The sequence below is a fragment of the Vulpes lagopus genome, chromosome 3 (assembly GCF_018345385.1).
Source record: "Vulpes lagopus strain Blue_001 chromosome 3, ASM1834538v1, whole genome shotgun sequence".
In the NCBI taxonomy this organism is placed as follows: Eukaryota; Metazoa; Chordata; class Mammalia; order Carnivora; family Canidae; genus Vulpes; species Vulpes lagopus.
The window spans coordinates 20683286-20704324 of NC_054826.1; the positions used below are offsets into that span (position 1 = coordinate 20683286).

At 37.1% G+C, this 21039-nt stretch overlaps 1 protein-coding gene across 1 annotated transcript; it reads left to right on the forward strand.

The window, feature by feature from the left end:
- The first annotated feature begins 355 nt into the window (after nt 1–355).
- Nucleotides 356–20749, forward strand: C3H5orf51 (chromosome 3 C5orf51 homolog). Its single transcript, XM_041749814.1, has 6 exons — nt 356–678; nt 4436–4542; nt 6828–6971; nt 9705–9836; nt 11087–11201; nt 16097–20749. The coding sequence occupies exons 1-6, from the start codon at nt 579–581 to the stop codon at nt 16381–16383; spliced, it is 885 nt and encodes a 294-aa protein (XP_041605748.1). The 5' UTR covers nt 356–578; the 3' UTR covers nt 16384–20749.
- Nucleotides 20750–21039: the final 290 nt, after the last annotated feature.

A 21039-nucleotide genomic window follows, 5' to 3' on the forward strand; every position in this document is an offset into this window, starting at 1 on the left:
ACCCCCCCGAGACACGCAATAACCTCTCCAAGACTTAGAGGTGCTGCAAGGGGGCTGTCAGACTTTCCATTTCTGGCTAGGATGTTATAATCATCTTATTTTAGGCAGCGCCCTCGCTACAAGGCCAAAACGGGACAGTCCTATTTCCAGGCCCTCCGGCCCGCCCTACGGACCTCTGCAGCGCGGGCCAGGGCCCTAACGCCAACCACCAACAGCCAAGTCGCGTCCTGCGGCTCCGCGCGCGCCCCCGCGGAGAAAGCTGGCTTCCCATTGGGTGAATTGAGGGCGTGGGCAGCTCCCGATTGGCTTAGAGGAGGGGGTGGGAGACAGGCGTGCCCTGACGTCATGGCCGCCCCTAACGCACGCCAGTGGCTCCGGATGAGGGGAGGGAGGGGGAAGTCCGAGAGGAAGAAAATAATCTGTAGCCGCCTCTGCCGGCCCGGACAGGCCTCCTGCGGGAGCTGGGGTCCCGCCCACCCAGCGCGCGAGCTCCGCCCCCGCGCCCCGCCGGCGCCGGGGGTCAGGTGACCGCGGGCAGGCGCAGTCACGTGGCTGGGGCGTGCCCGCCCGTTGTGGCCATGGCGGCCGCAAGTCCCAGTGTGGCGAGGCGGGTGGAGGAGCTCGGGGACCTGGCTCAGGCCCACATACAGCAGCTCAGCGAAGCCGCCGGCGAAGATGGTGAGGGAGCGGAGGAGCGCGGGGCGGGCGGGCTGGCGGTAGTTCGGGGCTGGCGCCGGCCGGCGGACTGGGCTGGAGGCTGCGGCCTGCGGTCCGCAGAGCTCCCGGACCGGAGCTGCCCGGGGGCTGGCGCTCGTGAGCCTCCCTGCAGGGCCCGGTTGTCCGCCTCCAGGAACTCCTCGGTGCCCTCTGCCACGGCGTTTGCGTCGAAACCGCATTTTGCATGACCCGTGAAAACCTCTTCTAAATCTCAGATGAGGGCTGCACGTCTTGCTCTTGATAGCGATTGGGAAAGGGTTAGAATCTGGATGAAAGTACACAAGTTTAAAGGAGTGGTTAAAGCTGATAGTACGCAGGTCCTTGGAGGTTTGGGTGCAGCAAAGATAGCGAGGCACGGCTAACGGGAGCAGTTTTTCACTGTTGCGTTATGAATTTCCGTCTTCCGTTTTGGATTCTACACCCAACTGTAAATAGTATTCTACAAAAAAGCTTTACGTTGGTATAGTTTGGGGGATCCTTTCATATGCATTACTTCAATTCTCACAAGAGCTCTGTTAGTATCAGAACACTAGTTTGGAAATGTCTTAAGTGGCTTCCTTAGCACAGGCTGGCTTGGAGCATTACCTTGACTTTTATTTTTTATTATATCTTTATCTCGACTTTTTTTTTTTTTTTTAAGATTTATTTATTTATTCATGAGAGACAAAGACACAGGCCGAGGGAGAAGCAGTCTCCATGCAGGGAGCCCGACGTGGGACTCGATCCAGGGACCCCAGGATCATGCCCTGGGCCGAAGGCAGGCGCTAAACCGCTGAGCCACACAGGGATCCCCATTTATCTCGACTCCCGTCCAACTCTCTTTTATTGTATCTCAGACTCTTATAGGTTCTCTTTTCTTTTCTTTTCTTTTCTTTTCTTTTCTTTTCTTTTCTTTTCTTTTCTTTTCTTTTCTTTTCTTTCAGATGTTAGCCATTTATTCATGGGAGACACAGAGAGAGAGGGGCAGATAGGCTCCATGTAGGAAGCCCCATGTGGGACTCGATCCTGGGACTCTAGGATCACACCCCCGGCCGAAGGCAGGCGCCGAACCGCCGAGCCACTCAGGGATCCCCCTACATTATTTTCTTTTTGAGCTTTGAGCGTCTACTACAGATAGGTTTTTAAATTCTCGTGGACTACAGGAAAGTAGTAGTGGAACATTTTGCCCGATGATTGATGGTTGGTGAATTTATTGAATAGGATAGGGCCACAGTGAAATGGCACAGTGATAGGGCACAGTGAAAAGTTCCAGTGAAGATTATTTGCTGGATTAGGTTTTCTTAGGAGTATGTTCTTCAAAACCCATAGATCACCCTGAAGCTGACTTCTTGTTGGGTGTGTGGTAAGTGAATCCCAGGATTCACATACAGTGTTTATGGACTGTAGTGGTTATTACCTGGAAGTATGTCCAAGTTATTTATAACTCAACTATACAGTGATCTCCACCCCACCCTAACTCCATTTAAACCACTCTAAAGAGATCGAAGAGTAATTTTTTATTCACTTATCACTGGACCCAAAATCCATTCTCATTTTCCCATGGAAGAGTTCTTTAATCCTAGTCTGAATGAGGGGTGAGAGTAAAAGTAAAGTGCTATATATTCTTGTTGACTTTATTATTTTTAAAGATTTTAAATAATCTCTACACACAACAAGGGGCTCCAGTCTACAACTGCAAGATCAAGGGTCACTTGCTCTACTCTGAGCCAGCCAGGTGCTCCTTGTTGGGAGATTTTAAAGTTGCGAGAATTTAAAATTAAAATGATAGTGATCCATGGTATGAGCTATAATCAGTATTAGTAGCAAGATTTTCTTATTTTATGAAGTTTAATTAAAACATGGTTGCGTGTTTGAATTGAATTTGGCGTTCTTTTCCACACAACAAAAATAATGTTCACTCAAAATTTGCCCTTTAATGTATCAACTATATATTTATATTAGGTTATATTTTCTACCTCAAATTAGATAATATGCAGCCAGACATTCCATCTAAGAACGCACTTTTCATTACTTATCAATTTTAGTTCTTTATTTCTCATTGTACAAACACAGTATGTTTACTATATGAAAGTATTCCACGAGAAGGTTTTTTTTCAGGGATTACGTAAAAATCACTGTCTTTGCCTTGCCAATCATTTCTTTGATGGAATGGTCCCAGTAAAAGTACTGCATTTTATAAAAGTTTGCTAAAATGTGAGCCATTATCCCCCTTCTCCTGTACTTAGAGGAGTTTATATGAGCTACTCCTTTAGCAGTGGTTTGGTGAATTCAGTGCAAGTCTTTACATTTAAAATAGTCTTGCAATTTAAGAAGAAAATATCGGCTCAGTTTCTTTTTTTTTTTTTCCGCTCAGTTTCTAAAGAAGCACATTAGGAGTGCCATGTTCCATACAATTTCACTTCACAGTAGAATCTTTTTTTCTGGGTTGTGTAGATACTACTTCTGGTGAGAAAATGAGAGCACAGTGCTAAAGAAGTAACTTTTGGGGCACCTGGGTGACTCAGTAAGGTAAGCCTCTGCCTTTGGCTCAGGTCATAATATCAGGGTCCTGGGATCAAGCCCCACATCAAGTTCTGCAGTCAGCGGGGAATACCCTTCTCCTTCTCACTCTCCCTCTGTGCTTCGTCACAAAATCTTTAAAAAAAAAAAAAGAAGTAGCGTTCAATTCAGGTGAATTCAGGACTTTAAAAGCAAGCAGAATCTGGTTTAGATACAGATTAGGCTTCACCTGGGAAAACTTGAAGTCATCGTATGATTACCAGCAGACATAACTTAAGAAGGTGTCTTTACTGAAACAGTGAACAGCTTATCTATTTGTGTAAATGCTAAAGCTGGATCAGATAGGCTTGCACCAAGTATTACGTTTTCTGTCCATTGGCTAGAGTCAGAAAGGGTATATAATTCAGAAGGGAAGCACAGAGAGGCAAACTCAAGGATTTTGATGTCTTGATGGTGGGCATATCTAAATTTGACATGAGGTGGTGCAAAAGGGTAGATCGATAGCACCTTGGTATGGACACTTTGTAGGTTAGGGAGGAAAAATGCATAAGAAAAAGTGAACCTGTAGAAGCAAAGAGAATATGACATTAGAGAAAGGGGAGAAATTAGACAATGTAGAGGAGAGGGAGGGTAAATTGTTTTTAGAGGACATACTAGGTTACTTAGTTCTTCCTTTGAAGGAAGTAGGTAATTTGTTACATTTCTAGGTTTTTAAAGGAATTTTAAAATATCCAGATGGATTCTGTAATTTTAATTCATTGTAACAGCTATTTATATACATAAATATATAAACACAGGATAAAGTTATACATTTACGAAATTTTAAGTTTTCAGTGGAAGGCTTTTCTGTAGATTTATGTATATTGCATATATTATATATTCAGTAATATATATTGCATATTCCAATAAAAATTTTAAATTTATTACTTAAACATTTTGAGTATGTGAACCTCATAAAAGCAGCGTTGTGAAAATGGAAATACAAATTGGATTTAAGAAATGACAAGTTAACCTAGGAAGTTCAGTGTAGTTTTTCAAAATAAATATGATAAATTTGTTAAGGAGGGTTAGGCATTATGATATACTTCATGTTTTACACAAGATATTAATACCATGCTGCTTCTTCAATGTTGTAACATAGCATCATTGCAGATACACCTCTTTTTGTTTAATGCTTTGAAACTACATGATATAATCTTCATGTTTTTATCTCTTACAGATCACTTTTTAATTCGAGCCTCTGCAGCTCTAGAAAAATTGAAACTTCTGTGTGGAGAAGACAAAGAATGTTCAAATCCATCAAATCTTCTAGAACTTTACACACAGGTACAGAAACAGATGTGGTTTCTGACATGTCATAGGGGTAGACTGCTTATATACGATGTCTGACTCCAAGGTTTAGGTGTAGTGAAACCAGTTTATTCTCTATTTAAAGTGTTTGATTTTGGGGGCACCTGGCTGGCTCAGTCAACATGCAGTTCTTCATCTTGGGGTTGTAAGTTAAAGCACCATGTTGAGTGTGGAGATTACTTAAAAATAAAAACTTTAAAATAAAAATAAAGTGTTTAATTTTTGTCAAAAAAGCCCCCTGTATGTATAAACCATATGGACTTGAAACTTTGAGGCAGTATGCAAAAAAGGAAGATTTATTATCTTACGTGTTAAGGAAAAAAATCTTGTTGATAACAGAATTGCTTTCCTTTATGTATAAATAAAACACTAATACATGCAATTTCCAACTTCTTAAAGGTTATTAAGAGGGAATGAAGGTCTCTGTGAGGTCCCTGATTATTTTTTTCACCTGAAATTAATCTTTTCTTGAGATTCTCAACAGGACACCCCTGCTATTGTCATGTAGGTTTATAAGATTCTTCTGAGACCCCTCTCCCATTTTTTACTTTCCTTTGAAATCCAGGTCTCTGTGCGGACAAGACCTATTTTCTTGGTTTTCTCAAACATTGCTGAGGCAAATTGACATTAAGAAGCATAGGGGCACCTGGGTGGCTCAGTGGTTGAGCATCTGCCTTTGGCTCAGGTACTGATCCTTGTGTCTTAGAATCCAGTCCTGCATCAGGCTTCACACAGGAAGCTTGCTTCTCCCTCTGCCTATGTCTCTGCCTCTCTCTCTGTGTATCTCATGAATAAATAAATAAAATCTTTTTTTTTTAAAAAAGGTAACGTAATTTCATTACATAACTAACATTCCTGTAGAGCTTTATAGTTGACACAGTGCTTCATATGCTCTTACTTGAATGGGGAAAGGATCATAAAAATGAAGTGGTTATAGAAACTAAACTGAGATAAGCTTCCAGAGTACACATGAATACCACTTAGATTCCTGGCACTCTGCTTTCTTTTAAGAGGTACATAAAGCTGGTTTCTGCCTTCAGGTATCATGGTTGAATGAGCCTGTAACAACTACTCACAAACCCTAAAAGGCCTGCTGTTATTTGGCAGAGCTTTGCCTGACCTTCTTTTCCTTTGGAGGACTCCCTGCTTATTGCATTTCTTTCATATGGGAGAGTTCTAAACATTTTATTTATTTGTTTGTTATGTATTTTTATTTTAACTAGGCCCCATGCCCAACATGGGGCTTAAACTCAGGACCCTGAGATCAAGAATCCCATGCTCTACTGACTAAGCCAGCCAGGTGCCCCTAAACATTTTAATTTATTTCTAAAGATAAGAGGAAGGACCTGTAGATACAGATTTAAATTCCCCAGGCCTCCTTGGACCCTAATTATGTTTTTGAATCAACAGGTAATTCTCCATTGGATAATGATCTTGCCCTTCCTGGCTTAGGCCTTCTGAGTAAGAACAGTTAGCGCTTAAGTAGCTCTGTATGCTAGTTAATGTTCTATGTGCTTTACATATTTACATATAATGTTCTATGTGCTTTACAAATTCATTTTATCCTCAAAGCAAAGAACTTTGAAAAGCAGTTTCTTCATTTTACCAATAAAAGAAAATTAACTTATCCTTGGTTAGTTAGGTGATTAGTGGTATAATTCAGTTTCCTAGTCTTAGTTCAGTAAACTAAAAAAAGAGATAGAATTGGGAAGTTTTAAGGCACTTGAACAGAAGATCTTGTATTTAGGAATGTTGGGGATTTAGTGTTTAAATTGCATAATGTTGGTGATATGTTGCCTTTATTGGGCGGCAGGATACATATCCCCCAAATGCTGGTTCTGCATTTGAGGGAACAAATCCTTTGAGGATTCAATATATAAAACTAGAGGTGTTGACCTTAAATTGATATAGCAAGCATTTAGACAATGTTCAAGAAGTAGGTATGTGTAACTTGAAAAGAACATAAGTTAATTTTCCTAATTATATTGTACATGATTAGTTTAAGTTTCCATTTTATTTACTTGTTTTGAGAGAAGCAAGATCATTAATTCAGCATTTTAGTAAAATAACTATGAAGTTTCTTATAAAGTCCATCTCAGGTTATATTTACTGTAGACATTTTTCCTACTTTTCAAATTTAAATATTGTGCCAGAAGATTTAACTGTCTTACAAAGCATCTGTATATGTAAGGTTAAACTGTAAGAATTATTCATGTTTAAATCATTTATGGATACTTTTTTTTTTTTTTTTTTTGCTTCAGGCTATTTTGGACATGACATATTTTGAGGAGAACAAACTAGTAGATGAAGATTTTCCTGAAGACTCTTCACAGAAAGTAAAAGAGCTGATCAATTTTCTTTCAGAACCAGAAATTTTAGTTAAAGAAAATAATATGCATCCAAAAGTAAGTTTTGCATGACTGTGAATTATAGTGGAATGGTGCTAATTCTTGCTGTATTGCTCTTTGGAGTCTAATTTTTTCTTCTGGAATGTATCTTTATCTCTGTTTTAAATTAAGATTGAAGGAGGAATATATGAGAGTTTTAACGCTTCAGACCAACATCTTAACTAAAGTATCACACATATGTTTCAGAATATTTGCATGATGGAATTGTTTTGGAATTAATGGTGGCCGATCATTTTCTAAACACAGATATTTGCTGTTTCTGTTCCCTTTACTTTTGCTGGTGCTGTTTTCTTAAAGGTCCCTAGGAATCTAATTAACCACATCTCTTGTTCTTTTTACAGTCTTCATCCCCCTGGATATTTGCTGTCTTCTTTCTCATTGATTGCCCCATCCCTCTGAGGTCCTGCATGCTCCTCTTCTTGTCTCAGAGCCTTGCTCTTGCTCTTCCCCAGTCATCTCCTCCTCTCCCATCCTGGAAAGATAGGCCTTCACCAATGATCTTCTTAATCCTTTGATCGTCTCTGTTGTGTCTTCATAACTTGTTCACATGCTTTTTACTTTCCTCTCTGTTTAGATGATTGCAAGATTTTTGTGTCTAGCCCTAGGTACTCTTTTATGCAAATAACTCTTTAACTGCCTTTTGGCTCTCTTAGATTTTTTTTTGTCCTTTATGTGTTTATCAGGGGATGCTGACTGTAGGAACACATAATCCCAAGTTTTAAATGATACAACACAGTAAAAATTTGATCATCATCTATTTTTTTATAGTGATAGAGTGAAATTACAAAGGCCTCATTTTAAGAAGTTTGACTAAGGAAGCAGTCTTTTTTTTAAGATTTTATTTATTTGAGAGAGAGAGAGAGAAAGGGAGCTTGAGGAAGCACAAGCAGGAGTGGGGGGGGGGGGGGTTGCGCAGAAGGAGAGGGAGAAGCAGGCTCCCTGCCGAACAGAGAGCCCAACTCAGGCCTCGACCCCAGGACCTCGGGACCATGTCCTGAGCTGAAGGCAGATGCTTAATGGACTGAACCACCCAGGCTCCCCTAAAAGTTTGATTTATTAAAACTGTTTTTGTATATATTTTTTCATTATTTTATTCTAGCAGTAGTACAAATAAGTGTGATCTTGTTTCAAGTAACATATTTCTGAAAAGTTATCCTTTTTTAAAATTTATTTTTTATTGAAGTATTGTTGGCATATGCCATGCTATGCTCATAAGTGTAGCTACATCTTACAAGGCTATTACGATACCATCGTACCTTTTTTCTCCTGTGATTTACTCATTCCATAACTGAAAGCCTATACTCACCTTCACCATTTCACCCATCCTTCTGGCAACCATGAGTTTTTTCTCTGTATTCATGAGTCTGATTCTGCTTTGTGTTTGTTTTTTATTCATTTACTTTTTAGATTTCATATATAAGTGAAATCACATGGTATTTGTTTTTCTCTGACTTATTTCACTTAGTATGAAATTGTCTGGGTCTATCTGTGTAGTCACAAATGGCAAGATCTCATTCTTTTTTATGGCTGAATAATAATCCTTTGTATATATATACCACATCTTTACCACATTTATCTATTGATGGACATTTGGTTGCTTCCATATGTTGGCTATTATAAGTAGTGCTGCAATAAAGATAGGGGTGCATGTATTTTTTCAAATTAGTCTTTGTTTTGAGTAAATACCCACTAGTGGATCATATGATAATTCTATTTTTAATTTTTTGAGAAACCTTCATACTCTTTTCTACAGTGGCTGTACCAGTTTACATTCCCATTCACAGTGTATGATAGTTCCTTTTTCTCCATATCCTTACCAACACTTGTTATTTCTTCTTTTTGATTCTAGCCATTCTGACAGGTGCAAGGTGATATCTTACTGTTTTGATTTGCATTTCCCTGACGATTAGTGATTGTGAGCATCTCTTCATGTGTCTTAGCCATCTCTATTTAGCCACCTTCATTTGAAAATGTCTATTCAGGTCCTCTTCACTTTTTGATCAGGTTATTTGGAGGTTTTTGGTGTTAAGTCATATACATTTTTTATGTGTTTTGGATATTAACCCTTTCTCAGATACAACATTTGCATATATCTTCTCCCATTCAGTAGCTTGCATTTTCATTTTGCTGATGGCTTCTTTTGCTGTGCAGAAGCTTTTTATTTTGGTGTAGTCTCAGTAGTTTATTTTTGCTTTGTTTCCCTTGCCTCTGGAGACATACCTAGAAAAATGTTACTAAGGCCAATATTAAAGAAATTACTACCGATGTTTTCTTTTAGGAATTTTATGGTTTCAGGACTTACATTTAGATCTTTGATCCATTTTGAGTTTATTTTTGTTTATGGTGTAAGAAAGTAGTCCATTTTCATTCTTTTGCTGTAACTGTCCAGTTTTCCCATACACTCACTGAATGAAAAATTATCTTTTTAATCAGATTTTAGAAAACTTCTATTTTAGATATATTAGAATTAACTACTAAAATACTGAAATATTATTTTCTAAAATACTGCAAATTGGAGTACTTTAAATTTCATGTAGCAATAGATTTCTATACTTCTGATTCCAAGTAAGGCATTCATGTGTAAGTACCTAAGTAAAGAGGAGATTTTATGAAATGAAAGTATTTTGAATTGCTCAATATTTTGAAGTTTTGATTTTTATAGATGTGAGGTTTTTTGTTTGTTTTTTTTGTTTGTTTGTTTGTTTTAGCTATGTTTTTGTTGTATTTCAGCCATGCGATTTGCTTGGGGATGAACTCCTAGAATGTCTCTCTTGGAGACGGGGAGCCCTACTCTATATGTATTGTCATTCTCTGACCAAAAGGAGAGAGTGGCTCACAAGAAAGTCCAGTTTGCTTAAAAAGGTAAAAGCGCATTCCTTATACGTTTTTGATCACTGACATTTATAGGTCTCAAAAAGCTGTCTTTGATGTAGTAAGAATGCTGGGTTTATATTCCAGATCTTTTACTTACTAGCTATGTATTCTTAAACAAATTGGAATTATTGAGAAGATTTAAATAAGATAACATGTGAAAACCTATGTAAACTGGGAAGTTCTTTTTTTTTTTTAATTTTTATTTATTTATGATAGTCACACAGAGAGAGAGAGGCAGAGACATAGGCAGAGGGAGAAGCAGGCTCCATGCACCGGGAGCCCGATGTGGGATTCGATCCCGGGTCTCTAGGATCGCGCCCTGGGCCAAAGGCAGGCACTAAACCGCTGCACCACCCAGGGATCCGAAACTGGGAAGTTCTGTGTGTGTGTTTTTTTTTTTTTAAGTTTTGGATTTTTACTTTTTTTTTTTTTTTTAAGATTATTTATTTATTCATGATAGAGAGAGAGAGGCAGAGACACAGAAGGAGGGAGAAGCAGGCTCCATGCCGGGAGCCCGAGGTGGGACTCGATCCCGGGACTCCAGGATCGCGCCCTGGGCCAAAGGCAGGCGCTAAACCACTGAGCCACCCAGGGATCCCAGATTTTTACTTTTTAAGATACAAGCTAGACAGTCTATTAATTTTATTAGGTCTAAAGAAAACAGACCTGGTGAGCCTCTCTCTGTCAGCAGATCACTTATAAAGAATCCCATGACCCTGCTGCTAGAACAGTGTACCCCTTGGATTCATCTTGACTCTTGTGACCAAATCGGTAAATCTTAGTGTTAAGTATCACTAAGAAGTCTAACTTGAGTTGATTATATGCATGCTTTATGTACGCCTGGAAGTGAGAGGTCACACAAAGTTTGATCATAATACTTCTAAATTATAATAAGTGCGTATATATATTTTAATAAATACTTACTGAATGCATCTTTATTATCTTTATCCTTTTCTTCCTCTGATAATGTTTTTGACAGGTATATTACTGAATCATGTGTTCTTGGTTGATTTTTTTTTTCCCCATACTATTTTGCTAATTGGAGTATTTGGGAAGGTTACATTTATAAAAGTTTTGGGGGTAGTGGGTCCTTCTACCATGGTAGTATAATAACCATAAGGTATGTCTACATATTAGCCAATTTTCTCTTAAGTAAGGAATGAGGAAAAAATTAACACTCAAAGTTTCTACAGCTCTGCATTTAATACTTGCAATTTTTGGTTTTGACTTTTATTTAGTACCTTATTGATGGAATCAGTTACTTGCTACAGATGCTAAATTATCGGTGTCCTATCCAGTTAAATGAAGGAGTTTCTTTCCAAGACTTAGACACAGCTAAATTACTGAGTGAAGGTAATGTGATTTCTTTTTGAAGTTTTCTGTTTTAAAGGTTTTTAAAAAGTTTTAAGTTTATTAGACTTATCTCTGATTTAAATGAATTTGGAGTTACATTATCTACCAAAGAATAATAAAAGGGCTTTAAAAAAATCTAAATATCTTTTAATGTAATACAGAAAAATACTGCTAATTTCTCTTTAGAAATTCTGGGAGAATTATGTATCATGTTGCTTTTATTTTGTATCCCCATATAGCCCCCATTCAAGCACTAGATTCAGCTACTTGAAACAGAGATTGGAAGTAACTTTTAAACAAGTAGAAATTTACTGCTTTTTCACATAAAAACAGTTCAGAGCTGGTTATGGTGGCACAAGGCATTATCATGTTCTACCTTTTTTCTCCATCATCTTCAGAATGGTAGCCTTATAGCCTCAGGGAGGCACTTTATATAGACTACCATGTAAACAGTTCTTCCCAGAGCTGTGCAACATGAATCCCTGTTGAGATAATGCATCCTCAGTGTCTATGCATCCTCAGTGTCTCAGGATGCTCCTGGAGCTTCTTTCATCTCACCTATGTTTCACTCTATAGGGATGGCAAAAGGATGTTTCTTTCAGCTAAATCTTCTCCTTTGGAGCAACCATCTTAGTTTCTGACACTTCAACTTCCACCTACATTTCACTGGCAAGAATTTAATCACATGGCTTCATACATGTACAAGGGAACCTGGGATGTACAGGATAGCCCTTTACCTAATACATTGCCATCCCAAATAAAATTGTCTCTTAACTGAGACAGGAGGGAAGAATGAGTATTGGGTGGCAACTGTTAGTTCCTGTCATAAATATCTATGCAGTTAAAAATGTTAGGAACTGGATATAGAGCATCACTGAGTTTCAGACTGAGGTATGGGAGGGAAGAACCACTTATTTTTACCATCTTTTTAAGTATATATTATTTTTCTTTATTAGTTTCTGTAGGCTTTTCCATTTTATTTGAAAACATTGCCTAGAAAAAAACAGCATGATTTAAGTGTCATTAACATATGACTGGCTCCTGAAAGGTATTACTTTCAGTTAGTTCAGGCAAGTAGCTTATCCTAAAAATTGTGCATACCAAATGCTACTCCAGTGATTATGATGTTTTGACAAACATGGGGTATGATGATTTATTTGTAGGAAGTATTTCTTTCAGACAACTAGTAAAGTGATTAGTTGCACTGACAATTGCCTTTCTAAAATCTTCTCACCCATCCACATGGGTTGGTATAAAAGGAAAAGCAGGGATGGGCACCAAAACCTATTTAGAACCAAAGAAAGTAGCAAGAGTCACCAATTTCCCTTATTCTCCCATTTCCAGTTTAGAGTAAGATATTTTTATGGCCTGGAATTTTCTCTTCAGGATGTTTTTTTTTTGTACTTGTGTCCTCTCTTAAATCATAATTTGATTGCACTGTCCCTAGCTTCCACTTCTTCAAGAGGAGAATCAAAAGGGATAGGCCTCCTTTCCAGAAAAAAGAAAACAGTATCTGCTGCCTAGCAGTTTTGCCAGGGCCAGGTCCCTCTTCTGGTGTTGGCTTCTTGCTCTCATCTAAAGCAGTTTGCTCCTCCCTACTCCATTTCTTTCAAGATGAGAAGCCGGAAAACCTATCTTTCAGAGGCCAAATTACTCCTGAGACTCCATCAGGGAGGAGGAAGCATAATTCTGAATAATCCTTAATATTAATTTTTAAAGTTCAATATGAATTACCAAAGTATTTTTGTGGCCAGATCTTAATGATAATTTACCCAACTTCAGGTAAAACTCAAAGCAGTGTATAGTTAGTGTGATTTTTATTTCTTTTTCCAAGGTCAGATAATCATTTTGTCTTCTGAACATTACTTGCATGCCATTAAATTTTCAGCTTTAAAGAATTACCAAATAATATATTCAGTAGGCCTCTTTATGTCATTTCTGAGTGTCTTTCTTCTGTGGACCCTTATTAAAATAGCTTTGTCAGAATAACCCTGGAGTAAAATGGATTAAATCAAAGTACGATAGAGCTTTGCACACCCTTAGCTTATGACTTTTTTTTATACCATTAAGGACCTCCCCTGCTGCCTTCTCAGCAGCATTCTGGCTCATAGTGTAACCCAGAACTGGATTTTAGATCCCTGAAAGGAATACCTCAGAACTAGCATCTTACTAATTGCCTAGGTAGCTTGTTAAAAATGAACAGATTTCTGTGTAACACATGCAGGGTCAGTTCAATATATGGAGTCGGGGAATCCGTTTTTATTTATTTTTTATTTTATTTTATTTATTTTTAAGATTTTATTCATTTATTCATGAGAGATACAGAGAGAGAGGCAGAGACATAGGCAGAGGGAGAAGCTGGCTCCTTGCAGGGATTCTATCCCCAGACCTGAAGATCACACCCTGAGCCAAAGGCAGACCTCAACCGCTAAGCCACCCAGGCATCCCTAGGAATCCATTTTTAATAAGCTCCCATAGTACAATGCAGCCAGATTTTAGATACCACTGTTCCTAGGGGAAATCAATCTGGCTACCTTCCCCCTCCCCTCTTCCCCCCCATGGAAATCCTCTTTCTGCCCTCATTCTCACTTCATGGGTTATCCTCCTCCTCCTTCCCTGCACCCCCCCCCCTCCCAATAATCACATGTGTTTCACCAAGTGCACTGACTTGCATAGTGTAAAGTGAATATTTTATTGGAAACCATGCAGAGCATTAAGAGAAAAAATATCAAGGAAAGTTCATAGCAGCAAAAAGACTATAGCTAGAAAGTAGTGAAATCCTTGGGGAAGTTGAAAGAGAGTGCCTAATTTACATTGTTCATCTTTTCTGTTGATACTTACCTACATTACTTTAGCATAGTCTCTGGATCAGCAGCATTACTCTAAGTGCTAGGACTTTGTTAAAAATGCAGATTCATAGGCTCAATCCCATATCCAAATCTGAATCTCTAGAGATGGGGGTTCAGCAATCAACATGTTAGCCTGTCCAGGTAATCCTAATGTAGGCTCAAGTTTGTGAACAACTCTTTAGCATATAGCCATTCACTCTCTAGTAACATTTTTCCATAGGATATCTGTGCCCCTGTTCAGCAGTCACTCCTGGTTAATATAAAGAGTGAGGTTCCTAAAAAAAAAAAAAAAAAAAAAAAAAAAAAAAAAATATAAAGAGTGAGGTTAACTTAGACTTGGGCAGAGATTGGATCCCAGATATCCCCAAGGCAAGCACTCCTCTCACCCTTCCCAAGTGGCCTCACTTTGTGGAAAATACTTGTACTCTTCTTCCCAAAGCTCTAGCCTGCTTAAAAGTTCATCCTTCCCTCCATTTTAGTTTCTATCTTTTTTATTACCTTCAACCATTCTTTTGAGGAATAACTAGACAGCGTATAGGATCCCAAAAATAAAAAGGATATGCATTCAACAAAATGCCGTATCTAATACAAAATGTAATTCTGAATAACATCTAATGTAACCTGCTTCTGAGGCTTATGATCTTTTAACTAAAGGAATAGTGAAAAGAAATAATTATACTTACTAATGTTTATAGATTATTTTTATAACAATAATGTTTATACTTATATAGTACATAACACTGAATTATGCATTCACAGAAAGCATAATTAGTGTGGCCTATCATTTTCATGAATGCAAGCCTCAGATTCTGCTCTTAAATGACTGTTTCTTTATTGTTGGTTTAATGAGTCCTCTCTCCTGCTAAACCTGTTCTTTCTCTTGGTACTACTTAGAACCTGAATTTGAGATGAAGTAAAGGGCTAAGCTGTAGGAACAGATTCTGAGATTATACAGTCCTTGCAGTAGATTCAAGACATAGACAGTATGCTAGTTTTGAAAGTTGGATTTTTCTTCTAATTTTGTATCTCTAGTACCATTATAGTCATTTCTGATGAGCCATATTAGATGAGCAACTAAGATTATGGTACTCATTGATTTGAGGTAAATTTTTCTAATCATTCATAAGAATAAATCATTATTTTGTATTCTGGCGGCTTTAAGAAGTTAGGTAATCATGTATTTTAATAGCATTCTGTGGTTTCTAAAACTTACATATATTTTTATTTATGTATTTCTTACAACAACTCCATGAAATAGGAGAGTGTATAGAATCTCATTTTTCAGATTTGCAAATTTAGGCTCAAAGTTGCCCAAAATCACAGTCAATAATTTATACCCAGATCTTTTGATTCTGGGTCTGTTTGTCTACCAAATTAATATACTCAGTGCCATAAATATTTAATTATATAATTACTTTATTTCATAATACTGCTTTTAACTCTTGACAATCCTCCATTATATTCCTTTTATCTGAGAACATAAAGCATCTCAGATATGTAATTTAACATCTTCGTTAATTTAGAATTATATGGCCTCTTAGGGTCATGTTTATGTCTGTTAAATTTCTGTAGACTCTTCTAGAAATACAGGAGGTGTAGATTACTCGACTGGAACTATATCACTGATCCTAGAATATACCCCAAAATAAAAGTTGTGTTCATGGATGAGATTCAGGATTTCTAAGTGTTCTGAAATATATGGAAAATTTTGGGTGTATATTCTGGGAAAAGTTCCATTGATGATACTAGTTTCTCAAAGAGGTCCTAAAGAGAATCCCAAAAAGGTTAAGAACACAGTGACCTAAATAATTACTTTCTCCCTGTTTTTTTTTTTTTTTTTTAGGGGGTGGGGTGATGGACCTCATATAATAGAGAAATGCCAGTTACATGAGAAATGTATTAGTGATAATTTGGTTTTTCTAGTGTAGCTGTTAAATGAGAAGAAAAATGCTTAATGACATAAAAGAAATTTATTAGAATTTGAATAACCAGGGTTTCTTTTTAAACATTTAAATTCTAATTTCTCAACTTAAATGATTTTCCCAGGAATATTTAGTGACATTCATTTGCTGGCTATGATGTACAGTGGAGAAATGTGTTACTGGGGATTAAAGCATTGTGCAGATCAACAGCCAGAAAATCACGAAGTGGATTCTGGTGTTTCTGGAGCAAGCTATATGACACAAAAAGAACCCTTGGATTTCCGAGAAGTAGGAGAAAAAATTTTGAAAAAGTATGTATCTGTGTGTGAAGGACCCCTGAAAGAACAAGAATGGAATACAACAAATGCAAAACAAATTTTAAACTTCTTTCAGCATCACACTAACCAGTAAGTTCATCTATTCCTTTTCAAACAGGAAAACAAAACAAAACAAAAAAAAACCCCATGAAATGGAAATGTTCCAGAAAAGAAGATATATTGACACTGAGTTTAAGAATGTTACACTACATAAAGATATCCAACGTGGTTTCCTGTTTTTAAATGCCATAAGCATCTTTCAGTATATATTTTTAAATCTATGAAGGAACGATTCTTTAATTTTTAAGATGACATGTATGTTATTCTAACTCAGCCTGAACTGCAGATATTCTATAGCTAATACTAAGTAGGAATTCAGTGTAGCTTTACAAATTTTTTTATTACTAGTTAGGTTTTTTTTTTTTTATTGTGACATAAAATTGACCATTTTATAGATTTTCAGATTATTTTAAAATCTATTTTGAAGTTTGCTATGCTTCAAAGATTAAAATCAAGTCACCTCATTGCTTTAGATATATGCTGTGGATATAAAAATTGGCAAAATAAAAAATTACAACTAGTATTCAGACTCCATTTCCAGAATAAGATAAATAGAAAGATGCCACAATACAAATGTTTCATTTTTTTATACCATTACTAATGGCATTTACAGTTTTTATGCTATTGGCATTATATAAAAATTTTCAAGCAATTTTCTTATTTTGTTTAAAAGAAAATGGATGGTTTATCAAATGAGTAATGAAGATGAAACCAAGTTGGGTTAGTCCATCATTAACTCATGTGTTTAGAATGTACCTTTTCATATATATTTACATTTTAATATTTTTGTCTTTAATAGTAGAGATGAATGATAAAGGCCAGAGAACCTAACTTGCTCTCTTACTCTCAGTATCTCTGTCTACCTCAACTCCTATGTCATCTTGGGATGATCCTAATACCTTGCTGATATCCTTGACTTCTGCTCCCGTGACTTCATCACATTCCAGAACTTACTCCCATGGCTACACTTTGAATGAATATCACCACCCTGAGTTGCTCTTTCTGAAATCTTAAATTTCAGTAACTGATGACAATTCACATCCTTCTAGCTTTGTACTTATTTTTTTTACTTTTTCCTCCTTTATTTCTGTGCATCTCTTCAGCTTCTTCACAGCCCCCTTCTTTGGACTGTTCCTCTTTGTCCTAAACCATCAGCTTCTTTCAGATTTTCTCCTTCCTGATCCAGCCTCATCCTTATAGGGGACACCACAATCCCTTCAGGTCCATTGTCCCTTTGTCCTTCAGTCTAATCATTCTGCAAGTCTCAGCATTGAATTATTCCTGTCACCCATCTTTTTTGGAATGTTGCATCCCGTATGAAGTACATGCAGCCCTTCAAAGTGCGATCCCTATAAGTATCTCAGCTTTAACTTTAGGAGAATCCTCAATATAAGCCTTTTGCTTTTTACTGGTGTGACTTCTCTCCTTTTCCCATGGTGGCCAATCTAAACCTCTTAACTTTCCTCATGTCCTCTGTCCCCTCCCTTAGCTTATGGCTCTTGGTCCTGTCTTACAGAAGATTAAAACTATGAGGAGTTCAACTTGTATTTCCTGTCTTTGCCCTACTCATTTCCTCCATTTTTAGAAGAAAAGAGGTTGCCTGCTTCCTGGTGAAAGCCAGTCTCCACCTTTCCTTATTTCCCTTGGGCTTCTTTTTTTTGTTGTTGTTTTCCTGCCTGGTTTAGGTATTGTTCTTCCCTAGATATCTGTCCTTTTTCTCTTTATCCTCTCTACCTTTTCCTTTCTCTGTCTCTTTTTTTACTTACTCTTAGGTGATGTTATTCCTTGCCATGGCTTTTTCTGACACCTATAATGTTCAACTGACTTCTAGACTTGGAGCTTGAATCCCAGCTTCTGCTCTCTGAGCCTTCTTCCTATAACTGCCTATTAAATATATTCACTTAGATAATTTTACTAATTTTAAATTCAGTATGTCTAAACAACTAAGCCTCATCTTTTATCTAAAATCCATTTTGGTTTATGTTTTGGTTGTTTTAATCTTTCACAGTGCAGGGCAACAGAGAATGCCATGACCTAGTTACTGTCTACCTTCCCATGTTTATCTCTGCAATGCATCCTGTGTAATCATGTTCTAGTCTAGTGTTCCTCAAACACTTAAAACCCAGGCCCCTATTTGATTAACATTCTGATAGAGCCTCTTGGTACAAGGAAAATCTCTCCCTATCTCTGTCTCCTTGCTTCTCCATACACAACTAAGATTTTTATTTAACATAGCTTTTTAACAAATTTTACTATAAAATACCTTTGTGCTTTCTAAGTATAAAGATTTAAATCATTTTTAGTATGGTCTTAGAACACAGATCACCCTCCCTCACCTTAACCTTCTAACCTTCCCCTTTTGGAGCATGGTGATCAATTGCAAGCACTTTGGTTTCTTTTCTAACATGCTGTGTGTTTTTCCCCTCAGTACTCTTTGCATTTATTACTTCTGCCTGGAATGCTTTGCCCTTCATTGTGGCCAAATGAACACCCATTTATCCTTTAGGACTCAGTTCCAGTGAAACTATCTATAAGGCTTTTTCAGCTCATTCCACTCAACAGTTTGATGTTCATTTGTTTCTGTTCCCTTAATCTTCCCTCACATGTTAGCAAGCAGGTAACACTGCTTTATAGTTCTTTTCTTAATGAGTTGGTAAACTCCTTAAAAAAATTTATCTTTATTCTTTGTGCTTAATGATGAGTAGGCCCTTAGTGATTTTTTTTCTTAACAAGATACCTGGTTCTTAAGTGCCGAACTCTGCACAAAAGGGTTGCTGCTTTTGGATTCCAAACTGCCACACCCTCTATACCAGTAGTTGACAAGGCAAATAAGGAATTACTCCTTAGAGGTGTAAAGTATTACATAGATTTGGAACTTGAGAAAACCATAACTTTCTCTTCAGAAATGGGAACTTCGTTTTGCCTTCTTGACCCTTGTGAACCATTTGGGTCCCTCACTGGTTGGTGTAGTTCTGAGGGTGCTACCAGGTGCTTTTTGTACAACTTTTCCATCCCTCACATGATTGGAGAATAATTTGTAGACCATAACAGTTAAAATGCTTTTTACTCTGGTGTATTACAAAACAAGGAACAACAGATTTTTTTTTACGCATGTGTTAAAGCCTAAGTAAATTCTTTTCATTTAGAATGAAGTATCTTTAAGATAACAAATACTCTCTACGTAAGGAAAGCACTGTAATTCCTTCATCAACAATTATTATGTGCCTCTACATGCCAGGTTTCATCTTAGGCATTGATGATATAGCTGTGTAAAACACCATCTTTTGGAGTTTATATTCTAGTGGGGGAAGTTAACCCATTTTAAGAAATAAATTTATAGTGTATTAAGTGGTTAGTGCTATGAAGAATAAAGCAGGGTAAAGGGCTTGTGTGACTGGAAAGAAGTGCTATTTTATTTATGGTGGTTGAGAAGGCACCTATGTACTTTAGGATTAGTGTTTTCAAATTCTATCCCTTTGGTTAAATGCCTTGCACATTCAATACATTCATAAGGTTTCTCTCTTATGGAAGTTCTGATACAGATTAAGGTATGAGTCATTACTTAAGACCTTTTTACTTTGATTACATTTAAGATGTTTTCTCCAGTGTGGGCTTTACTAATGAGTGATCACCTAAGGGCCTCATTGTGTTTATTGCACTGGGGGTTTCTCTCCATTTTGAGTTCTCTGATGGTTACGAAAATGTAAACTCTGTTAAGGGATTTTTCATAATCCTTAAATTTGTGTGGTTCTTTCCCAGTGTGAATTTTTTTTTATGTTAAGTAGGCTTTGAAACTTAAAGGCCTATCTGCCTTGTGGCATTTATAGGGTTTCTGGCTACTGTGAATTGTTTGATGCTGATTAAGGTGCAAATCATGACAAGACTTTCTCTCATTCCTTTGCTTACAGTAGAGTGAGATGAGAGTTATGGCTAAAATCCCACAATAAAATTACATTCCTACTTCTACATTTACACTCCCACTGTGGATTCTAGGATGTTCATTAATGTGGGAACTGTGTTTAAAGGTATTCTCAGATTCATTTTAATGGCATTTTTAAAAACCTACAACCGGATGACATCCGAGTTTTGGATTGATAGTCACTTTTCTCTTGGCACTTTCCAGGGTTTCATTTCTGGCTCTAATAAGGATACCTTATCTTCAACAGAATCCAGGATTCTGTAGTTCTCTAGTGTTATTTCCTTGTATTATTTTTAACATGATATAACATGTTACTGGAAGTATTATATTAAAATACATTTAATGTATCCACAATTAAAGTATTTGTTATGTATTCATGCTGGTGTTCTAAAGTTTCTGGTTTTCCTACTTCTAGTGAAGATTTCCAAGTAAAATGTTTTGGAGCATATAAAATTTTTTTTAATAAAACCATATTCCCATATTTGTATCCTGTTATTTGTTTTCTTTTATATCTGAGTGTTGTGTCGGAATGAAAACTTTGTTTACTATTGACATTTGAATATTATTTCTTACAGTCCTAATAACTTTCAGATAGGGTAGTATAGTGGTTAGGAATATGGATTCTGTAGCCAGATATCTGGGCTGAAGACTAGCCTTGTCATTACCTAGGTATGTGACTCCACATAAATTACTTACCCTTTCTGTACCTTAATATCCTATTATTTAACAAAGGAATAATAATAGTACCTACTCACAGGTTATTGAAGATTA

Excerpts from the sequence above, each read along its gene's own strand:
- C3H5orf51 (XM_041749814.1), top strand. The coding sequence starts at position 579 with ATGGCGGCCGCAAGTCCCAGTGTGGCGAGGCGGGTGGAGGAGCTCGGG. Across the intron at positions 679-4,435 it reads CGAAGCCGCCGGCGAAGATG|ATCACTTTTTAATTCGAGCC; the intron begins GTGAGGGAGCGG and ends TATCTCTTACAG. Across the intron at positions 9,837-11,086 it reads AGTCCAGTTTGCTTAAAAAG|TACCTTATTGATGGAATCAG; the intron begins GTAAAAGCGCAT and ends ACTTTTATTTAG.